This window comes from Aquarana catesbeiana, linkage group LG05, assembly GCF_042186555.1.
Source record: "Aquarana catesbeiana isolate 2022-GZ linkage group LG05, ASM4218655v1, whole genome shotgun sequence".
NCBI classification, from domain to species: Eukaryota; Metazoa; Chordata; class Amphibia; order Anura; family Ranidae; genus Aquarana; species Aquarana catesbeiana.
The window spans coordinates 101,496,223-101,515,801 of record NC_133328.1 but is presented as its reverse complement, the minus strand read 5'-3'; the positions used below and the strand labels follow the sequence as shown (position 1 = coordinate 101,515,801).

The 19,579-nt window shown below is 42.9% G+C and overlaps 1 protein-coding gene across 4 annotated transcripts in view; it reads left to right on the top strand.

The window, feature by feature from the left end:
* Positions 1–19,579, top strand: part of LOC141144373 (sodium channel protein type 5 subunit alpha-like) — a 586,505-nt gene that overhangs the window by 364,223 nt on the left and 202,703 nt on the right. For all 4 annotated transcript variants that reach the window (XM_073630007.1, XM_073630006.1, XM_073630004.1 and 1 more), the window contains 2 exons: positions 7,577–7,750; positions 10,613–10,969. In XM_073630007.1, coding sequence (XP_073486108.1) covers positions 7,577–7,750; positions 10,613–10,969 — 531 coding nt within the window. The remainder of the gene's footprint in view (positions 1–7,576; positions 7,751–10,612; positions 10,970–19,579) is intronic.

Genomic DNA, 19,579 nt, shown 5'->3' with positions numbered 1-19,579 from the left:
AACACACACACACACAGTAGAACATGCCAGGCATACAAAACACCCCGATCCCCCCCCCGATCGCCCCCCGATCCCCCCCCAATCACCCCCCCCCCCCTGTCACAAACTGACACCAGCAGGTTTTTTTTTTTTTTTTTTTTTTTTTTTTTCTGATTACTGCATAGTGTCAGTTTGTGACAGTTACAGTGTTGGGACAGTGAGTATCACCCCCCTTTAGGTCTAGGGTACCCCCCTAACCCCCCCTAATAAAGTTTTAACCCCTTGATCACCCCCTGTCACCAGTGTTGCTAAGCGATCATTTTTCTGATCGCTGTATTAGTGTCGCTGGTGACGCTAGTTAGTGAGGTAAATATTTAGGTTCGCCGTCAGCGTTTTATAGTGACAGGGACCCCCATATACTATCTAATAAATGTTTTAACCCCTTGATTGCCCCCTAGTTAACCCTTTCACCACTGATCACCGTATAACCGTTACGGGTGACGCAGGTTAGTTCGTTTATTTTTTATAGTGTCAGGGCACCCGCCGTTTATTACCTAATAAAGGTTTAGCCCCCTGATCGCCCGGCGGTGATATGCGTCGCCCCAGGCAGCGTCAGATTAGCGCCAGTACCACTAACACCCACGCACGCAGCATGCGCCTCCCTTAGTGGTATAGTATCTGATCGGATCAATATCTGATCTGATCAGATCTATACTAGCGTCCCCAGCAGTTTAGGGTTCCCAAAAACACAGTGTTAGCGGGATCAGCCCAGATACCCGCTAGCACCTGCGTTTTGCCCCTCCGCCCAGCCCACCCAAGTGCAGTATCGATCGATCACTGTCACTTACAAAACACTAAACGCATAACTGCAGCGTTCACAGAGTCAGGCCTGATCCCTGCGATCGCTAACAGTTTTTTTGGTAGCATTTTGGTGAACTGGCAAGCAAGCACCAGGCAGCGTCAGGTTAGCGCCAGTACCGCTAACACCCACGCACGCACCGTACACCTCCCTTAGTGGTATAGTATCTGATCGGATCAATATCTGATCCGATCAGATCTATACTAGCGTCCCCAGCAGTTTAGGGTTCCCAAAAACGCAGTGTTAGCGGGATCAGCCCAGATACCTGCTAGCACCTGCGTTGTGCCCCTCCGCCCGGCCCAGCCCATCCCACCCAAGTGCAGTATCGATCGATCACTGACACTTACAAGGCACTAAACGCATAACTGCAGCGTTCGCAGAGTCAGGCCTGATCCCTGCGATCGCTAACAGTTTTTTTGGTAGCATTTTGGTGAACTAGCAAGCACCGGCCCCAGGCAGCGTCAGGTTAGCGCCAGTACCACTAACACCCACGCACGCAGCATACGCCTCCTTTAGTGGTATAGTATCTGAACGGATCAATATCTGATCCGATCAGATCAGATCTATACTAGCGTCCCCAGCAGTTTAGGGTTCCCAAAAACGCAGTGTTAGCGGGATCAACCCAGATACCTGCTAGCACCTGCGTTTTGCCCCTCCGCCCGGCCCAGTCCAGCCCACCCAAGTGCAGTATCGATCGATCACTGTCACTTACAAAACACTAAACGCATAACTGCAGCGTTTGCAGAGTCAGGCCTGATCCCTGCGATCGCTAACAGTTTTTTTGGAAGCTTTTTATTGAACTGGCAAGCACCAGCGGCCTAGTACACCCCGGTCGTAGTCAAACCAGCACTGCAGTAACACTTGGTGACGTGGCGAGTCCCATAAGTGCAGTTCAAGCTGGTGAGGTGACAAGCACAAGTAGTGTCCCGCTGCCACCAAAAAGACAAACACAGGCCCGTCGTGCCCATAGTGCCCTTCCTGCTGCATTCGCCAATCCTAATTGGGAACCCACCACTTCTGCAGCGCCCGTACTTCCCCCATTCACATCCCCCAACGAAATGCAGTCGGCTGCATGAGAGGCATTTTTATGTGCTCCCGAGTACCCCTACCCAACGAACCCCCCCCAAAAAGATGTTGTGTCTGCAGCAAACGCGGATATAGGCGTGACACCCGCTATTATTGTCCCTTCTGTCCTGACAATCCTGGTCTTTGCATTGGTGAATGTTTTGAACGCTACCATACACTAGTTGAGTATTAGCGTAGGGTACAGCATTGCACAGACTAGGCACACTTTCACAGGGTCTCCCAAGATGCCATCGCATTTTGAGAGACCCGAACCTGGAACCGGTTACAGTTATAAAAGTTAGTTACAAAAAAAGTGTAAAAAAAAAAAAAATATATATAAAATAAAAAAAAATAGTTGTCGTTTTATTGTTCTCTCTCTCTATTCTCTCTCTCTATTGTTCTGCTCTTTTTTTACTGTATTCTATTCTGCAGTGTTTTATTGTTATTGTTATTGTTATTATGTTTTATCATGTTTGTTTTTCAGGTATGTAATTATTTATACTTTATTGTTTACTGTGCTTTATTGTTAACCATTTTTTTGTCTTCAGGTACGCCATTCACAACTTTGAGTGGTTATACCAGAATGATGCCTGCAGGTTTAGGTATCATCTTGGTATCATTCTTTTCAGCCAGCGGTCGGCTTTCATGTAAAAGCAATCCTAGCGGCTAATTAGCCTCTAGACTGCCTTTACAACCCGTGGGAGGGAATGCCCCCCCCCCCCCCCACCGTCTTCCGTGTTTTTCTCTGGCTCTCCTGTCTCAACAGGGAACCTGAGAATGCAGCCGGTGATTCAGCCAGCTGACCATAGAGCTGATCAGAGACAAGAGTGGCTCCAAACATCTCTATGGCCTAAGAAACCGGAAGCTACGAGCATTTTATGACTTAGATTTCGCCGGATGTAAATAGCGCCATTGGGAAATTGGGGAAGCATTTTATCACACCGATCTTGGTGTGGTCAGATGCTTTGAGGGCAGAGGAGAGATCTAGGGTCTAATAGACCCCAATTTTTTCAAAAAAGAGTACCTGTCACTACCTATTGCTATCATAGGGGATATTTACATTCCCCGAGATAACAATAAAAATGATTTAAAAAAAAAAAAAAATGAAAGGAACAGTTTAAAAATAAGATAAAAAAGCAAAAAAATAATAAAGAAAAAAAAAAAAAAAAAAAAAAGCACCCCTGTCGCCCCCTGCTCTTGCGCTAAGGCGAACGCAAGCGGCGGTCTGTCGTCAAACGTAAACAGCAATTGCACCATGCATGTGAGGTATCGCCGCGAAGGTCAGATCGAGGGCAGTAATTTTTGCAGTAGACCTCCTCTGTAGATCTAAAGTGGTAACCTGTAAAGGCTTTTAAAGGCTTTTAAAAATGTATTTATTTTGTTGCCACTGCACGTTTGTGCGCAATTGTAAAGCATGTCATGTTTGGTATCCATGTACTCGGTCTAAGATCATCTTTTTTATTTCATCAAACATTTGGGCAATATAGTGTGTTTTAGTGCATTAAAATTTAAAAAAGTGTGTTTTTTCCCCAAAAAATGCGTTTGAAAAATCGCTGCGCAAATACTGTGTGAAAAAAAAAAATGAAACACCCACCATTTTAATCTGTAGGGCATTTGCTTTAAAAAAATATATAATGTTTGGGGGTTCAAAGTAATTTTCTTGCAAAAAAAAAAAAAACTTTTTCATGTAAAAAATAAGTGTCAGAAAGGGCTTTGTCTTCAAGTGGTTAGAAGAGTGGGTGATGTGTGACATAAGCTTCTAAATGTTGTGCATAAAATGCCAGGACAGTTCAAAACCCCCCCAAATGACCCCATTTTGGAAAGTAGACACCCCAAGCTATTTGCTGAGAGGCATGTCGAGTCCATGGAATATTTTATATTGCGACACAAGTTGCGGGAAAGAGACAAATTTTTTTTTTTTTTTTTTTTTTTTTGCACAAAGTTGTCACTAAATGATATATTGCTCAAACATGCCATGGGAATATGTGAAATTACACCCCAAAATACATTCTGCTGCTTCTCCTGAGTACGGGGATACCATATGTGTGAGACTTTTTGGGAGCCTAGCCGTGTACGGGACCCCGAAAACCAAGCACCGCCTTCAGGCTTTCTAAGGGGCGTGAATTTTTGATTTCACTCTTCACTGCCTATCACAGTTTCGGAGGCCATGGAATGCCCAGGTGGCACAAAACCCCCCCAAATGACCCCATTTTGGAAAGTAGACACCCCAAGCTATTTGCTGAGAGGTATAGTGAGTATTTTGCAGACCTCACTTTTTGTCACAAAGTTTTGAAATTTGAAAAAAGAAAAAAAAAAAAAGTTTTTTCTTGTCTTTCTTCATTTTCAAAAACAAATGAGAGCTGCAAAATACTCACCATGCCTCTCAGCAAATAGCTTGGGGTGTCTACTTTCCAAAATGGGGTCATTTGGGGGGGGTTTGTGCCACCTGGGCATTCCATGGCCTCCGAAACGGTGTTAGGCAGTGAAGAGTAAAATCAAAAATTCACGCCCTTAAAAACGCTGAAGGCGGTGATTGGTTTTCGGGGCCCCGTACGCGGCTAGGCTCCCAAAAAGTCCCACACATGTGGTATCCCCATACTCAGGAGAAGCAGCTAAATGTATTTTGGGGTGCAATTCCACATAGGCCCATGGCCTGTGTGAGCAATATATCATTTAGTGACAACTTTGTGCAAAAAAAAAAAAAAAAAAAAAAAAAGTGTCACTTTCCCGCAACTTGTGTCAAAATATAAAATATTCCATGGACTCAATATGCCTCTCAGCAAATAGCTTGGGGTGTCTACTTTCCAAAATGGGGTCATTTGGGGGGGGGTTGTGCCACCTGGGCATTCCATGGCCTCCGAAACTGTGATAGGCAGTGAAGAGTGAAATCAAAAAGTTACACCCTTAGAAATCCTGAAGGCGGTGATTGGTTTTCGGGGTCCCATACGCGGCTAGGCTCCCAAAAAGTCCCACACATGTGGTATCCCCGTACTCAGGAGAAGTAGCTGAATATATTTTGGGGTGCAATTCCACATAGGCCCATGGCCTGTGTGAGCAATATATCATTTAGTGACAACTTTTTGTAAATATTTTTTTTTTTTTTTTTTTTTGTCATTATTCAATCACTTGGGACAAAAAAAATAAATATTCAATGGGTTCAACATGCCTATCAGCAATTTCCTTGGGGTGTCTACTTTCCAAAATGGGGTCATTTGGGGGGGTTTTGTACTGCCCTGCCATTTTAGCACCTCAAGAAATGACATAGGCAGTCATAAACTAAAAGCTGTGTAAATTCCAGAAAATGTACCCTAGTTTGTAGACGCTATAACTTTTGCGCAAACCAATAAATATACGCTTATTGACATTTTTTTTACCAAAGACATGTGGCCGAATACATTTTGGCCTAAATGTATGACTAAAATTGAGTTTATTGGATTTTTTTTATAACAAAAAGTAGAAAATATCATTTTTTTTCAAAATTTTCGGTCTTTTTCCGTTTATAGCGCAAAAAATAAAAACTGCAGAAGTGATCAAATACCATCAAAAGAAAGCTCTATTTGTGGGAAGAAAAGGACGCAAATTTCGTTTGGGTACAGCATTGCATAACCGCGCAATTAGCAGTTAAAGCGACGCAGTGCCAAATTGGAAAAAGACCTCTGGTCCTTAGGCAGCATAATGGTCCGGGGCTCAAGTGGTTAAGTCTCCACTCTAATTCATCCCAAAGGTGTTCTATCAGGTTGAGGTGCAGGCCAGTCAAGTTCCTCCACCCCACACTTGCTCATCCATGTCTTTAAGGACATTGCTTTGTGCACTGGTTCACAGTCATGTTGGAACAAGAAGGGACCATCCCCAAACTGTTCCCACAAAGTTGGGAGCATGAAATTGTCCAAAATGTCTTGGTTTTCTGATGTCTTAAGAGTTCCCTTCACTGGAACTAAGGGGCCAAGCCCAACCCCTGAAAAAGAACCCCACACCATAATCCCCCCCAACACCTAATGATTTCTACAAATGCACAAAGAAAGGTCTATAAAGACAGGCGATCCCAGCATAGGAAAAAAACTATTCAGTCTCATGTAAGAGGACATGGGGCCACACAATGAGATTGGAGGAGAAGCGGTTTAACCATAAACTGCGCAGGGGATTTTTCACTGTCAGGGCAATAAGGATGTGGAACTCTTTTACACAATTGGTGGTGGCTGCAGGGAGTATGGATATTTTTAAGAGACTCTTGAATGTGCATCTTAAAGAACACAACATACAGGGATATGGGAAATAATTATAGACACTGACACACGTTCACCTACACAGGTTGAACTGGATGGACTATTGTCTTTATTCAACCTTACTTACTATGAAACTATGAAACATGGATGAGCGAGTTTGGGGTGGAGGAACTTGACTGGCCTGCACAGAATCCTGACCTTAAATTGATAGAACACCTTTGGGTTGACTTAGACCAGAGGCTGCGAGCCAGGCTGTCTCGTCCACATTAGTGCCTGACCTCACAAATGCGCTTCTGGAAGAATGGTCAAACATTCCCATAGACACACTCCTAAACCTTGTGGACAGCCTTCCCAGAAGAGTTGAAGCTGTTATAGCTGCAAATGGTGGGCCGACTCAATATTGAACCCAATGGACTAAGACTGGGATGCCATTAAAATTCATGTGCATGTAAAGGCAAGTGTCCCAATACTTTTGACAATATAGTGTTTATGTATTTCATATTTGTATGTATAATGATTATGCAAGGTAAAACATTAGTTATCTGTCTTTGCTTTGTTTTTGCATATGATGTTTGGAAGAAAATAAAATTGTGTTTTATCAGGTTTCATGAAATGTAGGGGTCAATAAAGCCTGTATTAATTATTGTTCTGTCTGTGTAAGTGCTTGGAACCAACTAGCTATCATAAACTTTGCACATTGCAGCTCCAAGAATTTACCCCTCTCCCATCCACAAAATGTGTTGTGTGGAAACTTATCCTCATGCGTGGATCAGTAAGATTTTATGTAGCTAATATTGTACACTTAGCACTACCGTACAACACTTTGAAAGAGAACCCAAAATGTTCCATATATATAGCTGTTTAACTCATACACCTATTTTTTACCTAAATTGAACTCTTATATTACCTTCCTAGTTCATAAAAATAGTCTTGCACAAACAGATAATCATAAAACTAAGCCATAAAGCATTCAAATATGGTTTCTTATGTAAGTAAAAACTGTTATTTTAGGAATATACTTACAGAATACAGTGTATTTTCCAACTGCAGGCAATTAACTTTGAGCTGATATTTATCCCATTTTAAGTTACAAAAAAAAAATCTGAATAGTTGCAAGAGATAAACATTTTCTCTGTTTTTTTTTGTTTTTTGTTTTTTTTTTTTAGCCTGCAGTGTTTTTTAATTAATTTTTTTCTAGACCTAAGGCCCATCAAAAAAGTTTGTGTCTTTTTATGTAGAACAGAAAAAAAAACAGCTCTCAAAATGCTTCAAGGTTCAGACCTACTGCTCCTTATATAAAGCATGACAAAATCCAGCCAACAATGTGGAGAGATTGGTTATAACTGAAATGGAGTGGAGGTACTAAATGTAGAAATTTGTCACATGGTTGCAGTGTCATGTTCGATATTGATCTCTTAATTTTTGTGTTATCTTGCTTCTATTTCCACAGGTGTTCACTGGTATTTTTACTGCTGAAATGGTCCTTAAAATGATTGCCTTAGATCCCTATTACTATTTCCAGCAGGGATGGAATATTTTTGACAGCCTTATCGTGAATTTAAGTTTAATTGAGTTATGTCTCTCCAGCATGGGAAACTTGTCTGTCCTCCGTTCCTTCCGACTGGTAAGATTACATTTCCAGTTGCTTCTTGAAGAATCTGTTCAAGGATACACATGTCTCTGTATCTTCAAAAAACTAATACTGATTAAAGCATTGCTTGTGCAGTGCCCGTTTTCACATAGGGAGAGGTTTCCCAAAATGTAAATCTAAGTACTGCACACAAAACACCTGTGCCTTTCAAGGATCACATACATTAGCCCAGTGTTTCTCAACTCTAGTCCTCAAGGTGCCCCAACAGGTCATGTTTTCAGGATTTCCCTCAGATGAAACGGCAATTACTAAGGCAGTGAAACTGATCAAATCACCTGTGAAAAATAATGGAAACCCTGAAAACATAACTTGTTGGGGTGCCTTGAGGACTGGAGTTGAGAAACACTGTGTTAGCCCATTATCTGCTAGAGCTTCAAAATATAACTGTAACATGATCAGAATAAAAAAAAATAATGAAAGAAATAGCAATTGCTCTTGGGGTTCAGGAACAACTAAATAAACAACCTTTTTTTTTTTTTTTTTTTTTTACAAAATTTTAAGAAGAGGTGTAAGGTATATTGGTTTAATTTTTAAAGTTTACAGCAATCTGAGATTGCAGGGAGATCCTCCTGCTTCAGACCAACAGATTGGGATTATGCAAAGCAATAGCAAGATGAGAAGAAAGAGAAAGAATCACACAGATCTAGTGCAATTTAAAACTTTACATTTAATTATAAGTATAAAATCATTGGTCGCACTCAAAAAAGGACTTGAAAGTTGCAATTTTTTATGACTCTCAGGAACAGTCTTATAACCCAAAGTCCACCAGATCCTGGTTATGTGTTGTTCTGAACCAATATAAGCAGATTTCTCACCTTCCATTGTTGTGTTGTTTTAAAGACCTGCCCATGTATAGCTGGACACATATCATGTACAAACACCACCACAGAAAAAGAATGGCCTACCAAATTCCCCACCTATCCCAGAGTTCATTGTGATTTGCAATATACTAAACCTATACCACTAAAAAGACTGCAACAAATCTCAAAATTACCTGCATAAAAAAGTAAAGAAATATACTAAACACCAAAATATAAGTTATGTAATATTTTAGGGCATTTATTGCATAGAAAAACATATAAAATGATCCTTTTACCACGATTCAACAAACCCCATTAAACGCAAAAACCACAATTCCTCCACTCTGGCTCATACAAATTATGTTGCTCCTAAAGCCAAGGGACACTTGATGAATATTTAAGATATAACTTAAAAAGAACTTGGCCTCCTAAGCTTAGATATAATAACTGGATATAATGAATGTGGTCCCAAATGTCGGCCTCTTATATATGACCCCAAAGAAAATAAAAAGCCGAACTGCTAATAGTCCTATAATTACACAAGTTAGGCAGTTGTCCAGATATATTAATATGGATAACGTTGATCTATAGGTATTCCTTTGAAGGAGATATTAATCAAAGTCAATTTGGTGATCCAAACAGAGAGATTTTAAACATTAAATATGTCTTAGAGATTTTTCAGACCATAGTGACGAGCTTCTTACTTTACGTTTAAGTCGAAGCTGACAATACTGTGGCTTAGCACCGATATTACAGCCTTCTTCAAGGTATTTCCATATACATCATTTATGATAGGGAAAAAATAAGATAATCCTTCTTTCATATAGCAACACTAGTGTATTATACTGATAATCAAGGCAATATCGTATCTCCTTCCTATTGGATCACTGTAATATAAATAACAAGGATTCCACTTCCACAACTAGGGTAGATTCTTTGGGGGCCCCTCTAAAGACTTGGTATCTTACCAGTAATACATCCATTTCCCCAATGGCATTTAGTGTTAAACTCCATCCATATTCTATATCTGGACAACTCCTAATTTTTGTGTGGGTGAATTATAGGACCATTAGCAGTTCAACTAACTAAAGTTTTTCTTTGCGCTCATATATAAGGAGCAAACATTTGGGACTAAATTTATTTATAATAAGTTCATGTTCTATATCTAAGCTTTAGGTGTCAGGTCTATATGATGTTTTGTCTTGGATATTCATCAAGTGTCTATTAGCTTTAGGAGTAACATAAATTAGAGGGAAGGAATGGTGTTTTTTGCTTTTAATGGGGTTTGTTGAACCATGGTAAAAGGGTAATTTCATATGCTACCTTTGAAATAAGTGGCCTAAAAGATTACATGACTGACTGTTTGATATTTAGTATAGTTCCTTACTTTTTATATAGGTAATTTTGAGATCTGTTACAGTCTCTTTAGCCTCGGTTCACACCAGAGGCGGCACGACTTGCAGGTCGCCTCACCGAGGCGACCTGCACACGACTGCCGGGGCGACTTGCAAAACGACTTCTGTATAGAAGTCTATGCAAGTCGCCCCAAGTCGCCCCCAAAGTCGTACAGGAACCTTTTTCTAAGTCGGAGCGGATTAGAACGGTTCCATTGTACTGAACGGGACGCTACTTGTCAGGCGACCTAGGTCGTCTGACAAGTCGTCCCAGTGTGAACCGAGGCTTAGTGGTGTAGGAGGATTTTTTGGTTTTGAACATATGTAAACTTAATGGCTGGAGGTTTAGTAGTGCTCCCAGGGCCAGATATTTACTTGTACTCCTCACATTGTGGCTAACCTTAGTACACCACTAACAGGAAAATATGTCATAGTTGCACATGAAAAATATATAACAATACAGGTATTGTAGTGTAAAAACAGAATGCAGAGGTTAACAAAGCTGAACTTGAGATTGTGAATATAAACCTTGAGGTATTTATTAAAATGTGAAAATCAAAGTCAAACCATGATAATAATATGTCTTTGCAGTTTACACACGTGTACTAAAACTGAACAATTTATTTTTATCCTTATTACAGCTTCGTGTTTTCAAACTGGCAAAATCATGGCCAACATTAAATACCCTCATCAAAATTATTGGCAATTCTGTTGGGGCTCTTGGGAACCTTACCCTTGTTTTGGCAATCATCGTCTTTATTTTTGCTGTTGTGGGAGTGCAACTTTTTGGACGGAACTACCTGGACTGTGTCTGCAAGATTAATGATGATTGCAAGTTACCTCGATGGCACATGAGTGATTTCTTCCACTCATTTCTCATTGTATTCCGGGTTTTGTGTGGAGAATGGATTGAGACCATGTGGGATTGTATGGAAGTTAGTGGTCAACCCTTGTGCATCCTTGTCTTCATGCTAGTCATGGTAATAGGAAATCTGGTGGTAAGTCACAATGTCTTCATATTTTTTATGTTTTTTGTTCTTTTATGGATCTGCTTCTAGCTCTCCACCATAGAAACCATGTTTTATATCTACCAGAACTGAGATCTTTCAGGCATTAAACAGCATTATTCAGGTGAAGATGGCTCTATGTATTTTGCTGAATTTGTCCTATACATTTATGGTTTTGAATGCACAGTCAGCAATACAAATAATTAGGAAATGATCATCTACAACTGGCATAAATTATAAAATAAATGGTCCACTTAAAGTGGATCGTTAGTTTCCAAAGTATGTTTTTGTTAACATAGCAGTTTGATATCAGCTCAATAATAACATATTACCCCGCTTTCCTTGGGTAAAGGCTTGCTGTATCCCACATAATAGTTATGTTGTTAGGTCCTTGTTTGATGTACATGCAACCTGCAGTTGCTCTGCCATTCACTCATAAGCTCAAGCTAGAAGGTTAATGTGCTTCACTTGAACTGGGTGTGCATGTGTGGGATTGTGTTATCACAGGGCGAAACTGGTCCCAGAGGAGATGGAGCATATGTAGATAGCAATGTGTGGAGAAAAGAGTGCTCACAGCATGAAACTTTTTCAGCTTGTGTACTTTTGGGCGTGCGTGTATAAAAAGCAGTTGTTTTTTCTAAATGTATGGATATGGTACAGTTCTGCTTCAAGCTTCACCTGTGAAGTATAGTTAACCTATAATAATTAGGGCTGCTTCCCCCATTAAAGTGTATGTAAACCCTAGCAATTAACTTCTCTTAATGCTTCTTTTTGGGCTGTATATCTAACACTGAAATGATGGAGGAGGGTAGGGGTTATGTAGTTTTAAATCACTACCTGTGCTAGGGTAACAAATGTGCTCATCCTTAGATGGGATTAGGCAAACTTTAAGATCTGCACAATAAAGAAAATACTAATGGGGTTGATTTACTAAAACTGGAGAGTGCAAAATCTGGTACAGTTGTGTATGATAGCCAATCAGCTTCTAACTTCCGCTTGTTCAATTAATCTATCTTTAACAATGAAACCTGGAAGCTGATTGGTTTGTATTCAGAGCTGCACCAGATTTTGCACATTCCAGTTTTAGTAAATCCCCATCCCCCCATAATGTATACTCAGCATGATGAACTGTTAATGTTAGAATTTTTTTAATACTGATGAATATAAACAACGATCACCACAGTCCAATTAATTAAAACATTCAAACCTGACAAAGATAATTATTAGGTTTTTCAGATCCTGTCTACATGCTGCCCATGTGAGTGCACAACAGTACCACAACAGTACCAAAACATTATAACACAAACAGACAATCAAGCCTGGTCAATAAATACACAAATATAGAATAGAAAAAAATTACTTGAATGGTGATAATCCCTATATTAGTTATCAAACAGCATCACTTCAAGTTCTCTCCTTGAAGTACTACACACAAGAAGTTCTAGGATTGTCTTTGACACTCAATAACTAGCAGGGGATAAAGTTGCTGGAAGTAGTGTCATAGAATTCAGGCCCAGACTGCTAAGTCTGGCTTTTTTGTGGATGAGTGTTGTATTTCAGTGGATATTCGTGGGATGTTGTTTGCAAACACCAATTTGGAATAGTCCTCTTTAAAAAACAGGCTTGATTTTTGTTCTCAGTATATTTAGTTCTCAGGCATATTGGCCATTAAAAGAGTAAAGTTAACAAGGAACAACTGTCTCACATAGTTGCCAACATTGAAAAAAAATTTTTTGGGACACTTTTTTTGGCTGTAGGTGGAGTCTTATTATAATTAGGGGGTGGGGGCATGTGTTTGTAGGCGTGGCACATGGGGAAAGCAAAAATGTGGCGCGTTTCACGTGCCACGGCGAAAATGGGCGTGGTTTACGCAAAAAAGTGGGTGTGTCTTAAGTGGGCATGGCTCAAAGGGGATGTAGTTAGAGCCTGAGATGAATGAGGGATGGAGAGGGAAAGGGGGGGAGAGGGATGGAGGGACAGCAGGCCCAGATCCTACACAACAATGGAAATATGTGTATTCTAGAAATTTTAACAAGCAGCAGATAAATATGCTCCAAACACCTGGTGTTAGCACTTCAATCATCCCAGCACCATGGTTGTTATGCTGTCAGGATGATTGAAGTGCATTATTTCTATTATTACATTGTAATATAAAATGAAATCATTCAACTCACCATAATGCCGAATCAGTGGGATCCCTGAGCGTGTCACCTGCCACGTCGCCTGCTACCAGCCGTCCGTCCTTGCATCAGGTGCCCCCAGCAGAGTCCGTCCTTGCATCAGGTGTCCCAGCAGAGTCCGTCCTTGCATGAGATGTCCCCAGCGGAGCCCCCCTTACATCAGATGTCCCCAGCGGAGCCCCCCTTACATCAGATGTCCCCAACGGAGCCCCCTTACATCAGATGTCCCCAGCGAAGCCCCCCTTACATCAAATGTCCCCAGTGGAGCCCCCCCTTACATCAGATGTCCCCATCGGAGCCCCCCTTACATCAGGTGTCCCCATCGGAGCCTCCCCTTACATCAGGTGTCCCCAGCGGAGCCCCCTTACATCAGATGTCCCCAGCTGTACCACCCTTACATCAGATGTCCCCAGCGGAGCCAGGGCCGTCTTTAATATTGATTGGACCCCGGGCAAACATTTTCTTGGGCCCCCTCTTCCACGCAATTTCGCTCTCCACATGCTTTGAGACATACACTAAATAGCAGCTAGACTCAAAATCAGTTTACTGAATCAGATCAGGAAGCGATTGCGATTGGTTGTCAGAGGTTACAGTGTATCATTACCACTCACTGACTGGCTGCTAGAGGTTACAGCACACATTAAGGCTCACTGTTATTTTCTAGAGGTTACAGCACATGACTTCTGCTTGTTGATTGGTTGCTAGAGATTACTGTATATCAATACTGCTCACTGATTGATTGCTAGAGGTTACTGAACATCTATACTACGCACTAATTGATTGTTAGAGGTTACTGCACATTATTACTGCTCACTCATTGGTTGCAAGAGGTTAGTGCACAGCATTACTGCTCACTGATTGGATGGTAAAGGTTACAGCACATCATCTCCTCACTGCCTGCCTGCGTATTCACATGCACCAAAATTCAGGGTGCTGTGGCACCATGTTATTTTGAAAAAGGGTCCACCTCCAATTTGCTTACTTTTGCAGAACAATGTTAAGCTTAATGACCACAGCTATAGGCAGGACTTTCCAGCATGCTCCTTTACCTCCCCAGTGGGCAGCATTCAGCAGAAGTGATGGTGGATGTGACCTCGGGGGGACATGATATACATATGAATGCCACCTCTATTTACATATCAATGCCGCAGTCCATGACTATTTACATAAAGCTGGGCAGCAGCAGAAGTTTACACTGAGATATCGGGACACAGCACGGGACTAAAACTTCAGGGGATAAGGGAATTTAAACTGGTATAGTTGGCAAGTATGAGGCAGCTGCTTTGGGCCCCACTACAATGATGGGGCCCAGGGCAGCTGCCCCTTTTGCCCTGCCTTAAAAACGGTCCTGAGCGGAGCCCCCCTTACATCAGGTGTGACCAGCGGAGCCCCCCTTACATCAGATGTCCCCAGCGGAGCCCCTCCTTACATCAGGTGTCCCCAGTGGAGCCCCCTTACATCAGATGTACCCAGCAGAGCCCCCCTTACATCAGGTGTCCCCAGCGGAGCCCCCCCTTACATCAGGTGTCACCAGCAGAGCCCCCTTACATCAGATGTCCCCAGCAGAGCCCCCCTTACATCAGATGTCCCCAGCGTAGCCCCCCTTACATCAGGTGTCACCGGCGGAGCCCCCCTTACTTCAGGTGTTCCCAACGGAGCCCCCCCTTACATCAGATGTCACCAGTGGAGCCCCCCTTACATCAGGTGTCACCAGCGGAGCCCCCCTTACATCAGATGTCCCCAGCGGAGCCTCCCCCTTACACCAGATGTCCCCAGCGGAGCCACCCCTTACATCAGATGTCCCCAGCGAAGCCCCCCTTACATCAGGTGTCACCAGCAGAGCCCCCCTTACATCAGATGTCCCCAGCGAAGCCCCCCTTACATCAGGTGTCACAAGTGGAGCCCCCCTTACATCAGGTGTCACCAGCAGAGCCCCCCCTTACATCAGATGTTCCCAGCGGAGCCCCCCTTACATCAGGTGTCCCCAGCAGAGCCCCCTTACATCAGATGTCCCCAACAGAGCCCCCCTTACATCAGATGTCCCCAGCGGAGCCCCCCCTTACATCAGATGTCCCCAGTGGAGCCCCCCTTACATCAGGGGTCACCAGCGGAGCCTCCCCTTACATCAGGTTTCACCAGCGGAGCCCCCCTTACATCAGATGTCCCCAGCGGAGCCTCCCTTACATCAGATGTCCCCAGCGGTGCCCCCCCTTACATCAGATGTCCCCAGCGGAGCCCCCCCTTACATCAGGTGTCACCAGAGGAGCCCCCCTTACATCAGGTGTCCCGAGCGGAGCCCCCCTTACATCAGATGTTCCCAGCGGAGCCCCCCTTACATCAGATGTCCTCAGCAGAGCCCCCCCTTACATCAGATGTACCCAGCAGAGCCCCCCTTACATCAGGTGTCCCCAGCGGAGCCCCCCCTTACATCAGGTGTCACCAGCAGAGCCCCCTTACATCAGATGTCCCCAGCAGAGCCCCCCTTACATCAGATGTCCCCAGCATAGCCCCCCTTACATCAGGTGTCACCGGCGGAGCCCCCCTTACATCAGGTGTCCCCAGCAGAGCCCCCCTTACATCAGATGTCCCCAGCGGACCCCCCCTTACATCAGATGTCCCCAGCGGAGCCCCCCTTACATCAGATGTCCCCAGCGGAGCCCCCCTTACATCAGATGTCCCCAGTGGAGCCCCCCTTACATCAGGTGTCACCAGCGGAGCCTCCCCTTACATCAGGTGTCACCAGCGGAGCCTCCCTCACATTAGGTGTCCCCAGCGGAGCCCCCCTTACATCAGGTTTCTCCAGTGGTGCCCCCCTTACCTTAGGTGTCCTAGTAGGAGGGGGTATACAAAATAATGTCTCCCTCCGCCGGCCGCGTGGTTACAATAGAACCCCCACCCCTTTCCATAACAGACCGGCAGCAGGGCGGGGGGTAGGCGGGGCGAGGCGGAGCTTCGTCTTGCCACCCAGCCGTTCCTGGTCTTCTTAAAAATGGTGGCCGATGGAGACAATGTCATACATCATACATAGGGGTCAATGTACACAGACATTTACTTTTTGTTTCTGGGTTTTGTGAAGTTTCTTTTACAAAGGACTCAGAAAGAGTGTTTGAATTTCTAATTGGATCTTATTAAACAACGTACTGTTTACAAATTAAATGGTGACAAATAATATTAAACCAATATTTCCAGGTACCTGGAATATGTGTTATATTGTGTATACTCATATTACAGGAATCCTTTACTGAAAACAAAGGTGAGCATTCCTCATAGTCATCTGAAAAAAATTCTGAAAGTGATTGTAAAGTCTTGTGTTTTTTTTCTCTAAAAATAACAAACATGTTATACTTACCTGCTCTGTTGCAGTGGTTTTGCACAGAGCAGCCTGGATGCTCCTCTTCTCAGGTCCCTCTTTGGGTCTCCTGACCCCTTCCTCCTGTCGAGTGCCCCCACAGCAAGCAGCTTGCTATGGTGGCACCCGAGCCAAGTCACAGCTCCCTGTGTCCATTCAGACATGGAGCCCTGATTTGGCCCTGCCCCCCTCTCTCCTGATTGGCTACCTGCCTTTGATTGACAGCAGCTGGAGCCAATGGTGCCACTGCTGTGTTTCAGCCAATCGGGAGGAAAATCCCAGATGGCCGAGGAACTCATGGACATCGCTGGATAGAGAGGGGGCTCAGGTAAGTATTAGGGGTTTCTGGGGTGGCTGCTGTACACAGAAGGCTTTTTATCTTAATGCATCAAATGCATTAAGATAAAAAAACACTCTGTCTTTACAATCACTTTAAGATTTGCAAACCATGGGTTGGCTGATTTTAAACAGCACTGAAATGAAGATTTTTTTTAACACCCCCATGGCCCCCTCTTGTATTTTTTCCATTCTGCCCTCATTATAATCTGCTACTGATGCCATCACTCGCAGGGAAGATAGTTAGAAAGTTGAATCTTTCAGCAAGGAAATTATAATGGTCCAAGTAACAGACAGCACACCCATACTAGAACAGAAAAGGAAAAATGAAATGCAAACTGGCAATGTGCTTAGTGTTTTTGAAAGGTTAGCCACAATCTAAAATATACACACAGCGGTAAACAACAACCTTGAATGTCATCTGATGCAGGTATCTAAATACAACTGTGTCCAACAACAGGGCTTCCATGATGCAGACAGCGCTGCACTGGTGCACAGTATGTTTATGTTTTTTCCTGAAAGAAAAGTTGAAGGCACAGCCACTGGGTTAGATGCTATGTTTTTCTAAATGGAAGATTTTGATCCTAAATGATGAAGACCTGCATCTTTGTCTCCCATTCCACCATCACTTGTTGTTAGAGTTGGCTTAGCACTTAAACCAGAGGTTTCATTTTTTGTTTGTTTTTTGGGTTACAGCCCCAAACAGATTGATTTTGTGTGGTGGTGTGTATCCCATTACCTGTAGGAGTCTGCTTCTGGTAAAAATCCTGCTGTTTCCCTTTCCCCCCTGGTGGCTATTTCCCATCGCTCTACAGCAATGGAAAAGGGGTCTCCAAACATTCAAAAGAAAGGGCCAGTTTACTGTCCTTTAGACTTCAGGGGGGCTGGACTGTGCCCAGTGGGAGTAAACAATGCCTGATCTTTGGTATTAGTTGGAGAAATAGCTGCTGTCAGAATATGAGCTGCTGTCAGTGGGAGGAATTGCGCCCTATTTTCCTGTCAGTGGAAGGAATTATCCTCTATTGCTGGTGTCAGTGGAAGGAATAATGCCCCATTGTTGGTGTCAATGGCAGGAATTATGCTCCATTGTTGGTGTCAGTGGCAGGAATAATGTCTCAAGGGCTGGATAAAGGCAAGCAAAGGCCTGCATCTGGCGCAAGGCCCACAGTTTGGAGACCACTGCTCTAAAGGACCACCGGCCTCTGCTGCTGAGAAAAGTTGCATTGTTCACATCCCACTATTATTGTCCCACAATGCAGCAAACTTCTGTGAATGCGTGGTGGAGCAGTTGAATGATAGATTCTCCCCTGGCAATTCAGAGAAGAGTATGAATTGTGGGGCAATAATTGTAGGAATTTTACATAGGCAGATGAGGGGTGGACAAACAGAGGAACTTTTCTCGGTAGCAGCGGCTGTTGTTTACCTATATAGCGCGAAAGACAGCCTCTCAAGCAGTATCTCATGGCTCTGAGGAGGCACAGCAAGGAAGATTTATACCAGAAGTAGCCACTTGCAGGTAATGGGAAAATCATACCCTTCCCCACTTTATTAAAAAAAATGGTTAGAGTTATGCCGCGTACACACGATCGGACTTTACTTGGTCCGGCGTACCAGATTTCGTCGGACAATTCGTTTGTGTGTGGGCTCCAGTGGACTTTGTTTTATCAAAAGTTTGACGGACTTAGATTTGAAACATGTTTCAAATCTACCCGGCGGACTTGAGTCCGGTCGAAAAGTCCGCTCGTCTGTATGCTAGTCCGACGGACAAAAACCGAGGCTAGGGCAGCTACTGGCTAAGAACTTCCTTGTTTTAGTCCTGTCGTGCGTTATCACGTACGAATCCGTCGGACTTTGGTTGATCGTGTGTAGGCAAGTCCGTTCATTCGTAAAGTCCATCGTAAAGTCCGTCAAAGTCCGGTCCTGTGTACGCGGCATTAGACTTTACGTAAAGTAGAAATGGAAATTTTTTTTCTCCTGGTGTCAGAGACGGAACAATATATATATATATATATATATATATATATATATATATATATATATATATATATGTATATATATATATATTTATATATATGTATATATATATATTTTTTAATAAAAGGGTGCTGCTCTTGTTGATCTTTAAACTCTACTACATTGTCATAGTAGATCTCCACCTGTTTAGCATTGCCTATACCTGCTTGAAAAATGTATGTCTATGCAGCAGTTTTTTTCTTAGTTTTGACTAGAGAGGTGAAAGTTTATAACCCCTGTCAGGTTTTTACAGCCATCCAGGTCTCTGTTAAAAAGATTTACCCTCACCTCCCGCTATCTGGCTGACATTGTTTTACCAGACCAGAAGTGAGGGGAATTCCTAAGAAGCAACACAGATAGAAATAAAATTGCTTTTCCTTAGTGAAATATGGAAAGGCTTAAACCCCTGTTAGATATTTATTTTTGTGTGTGTCCTTGTTACAGCTTTTTCCACACTACTTCTCTGTTCTTCACTGAAACTGTTGTCATCACCAGGACAGAAAATCCAAAGGAGCTCCAAATAGCAGTAAAAACCTTGCAAGAGTTCTAAACCTTGCATGCTCTATCCAAAACTAGAAAAAAGTTTTTTGGCCTGACATATAATTTGGCTGTGTTTTTACTCCTTGTTTAATAATTAATTTACAATACACGTGACTCTTGGATCCAATGGATTTTTATAGCACAATAGAAATAATGAGTCCTTAAATATAAAACCAACAGAGC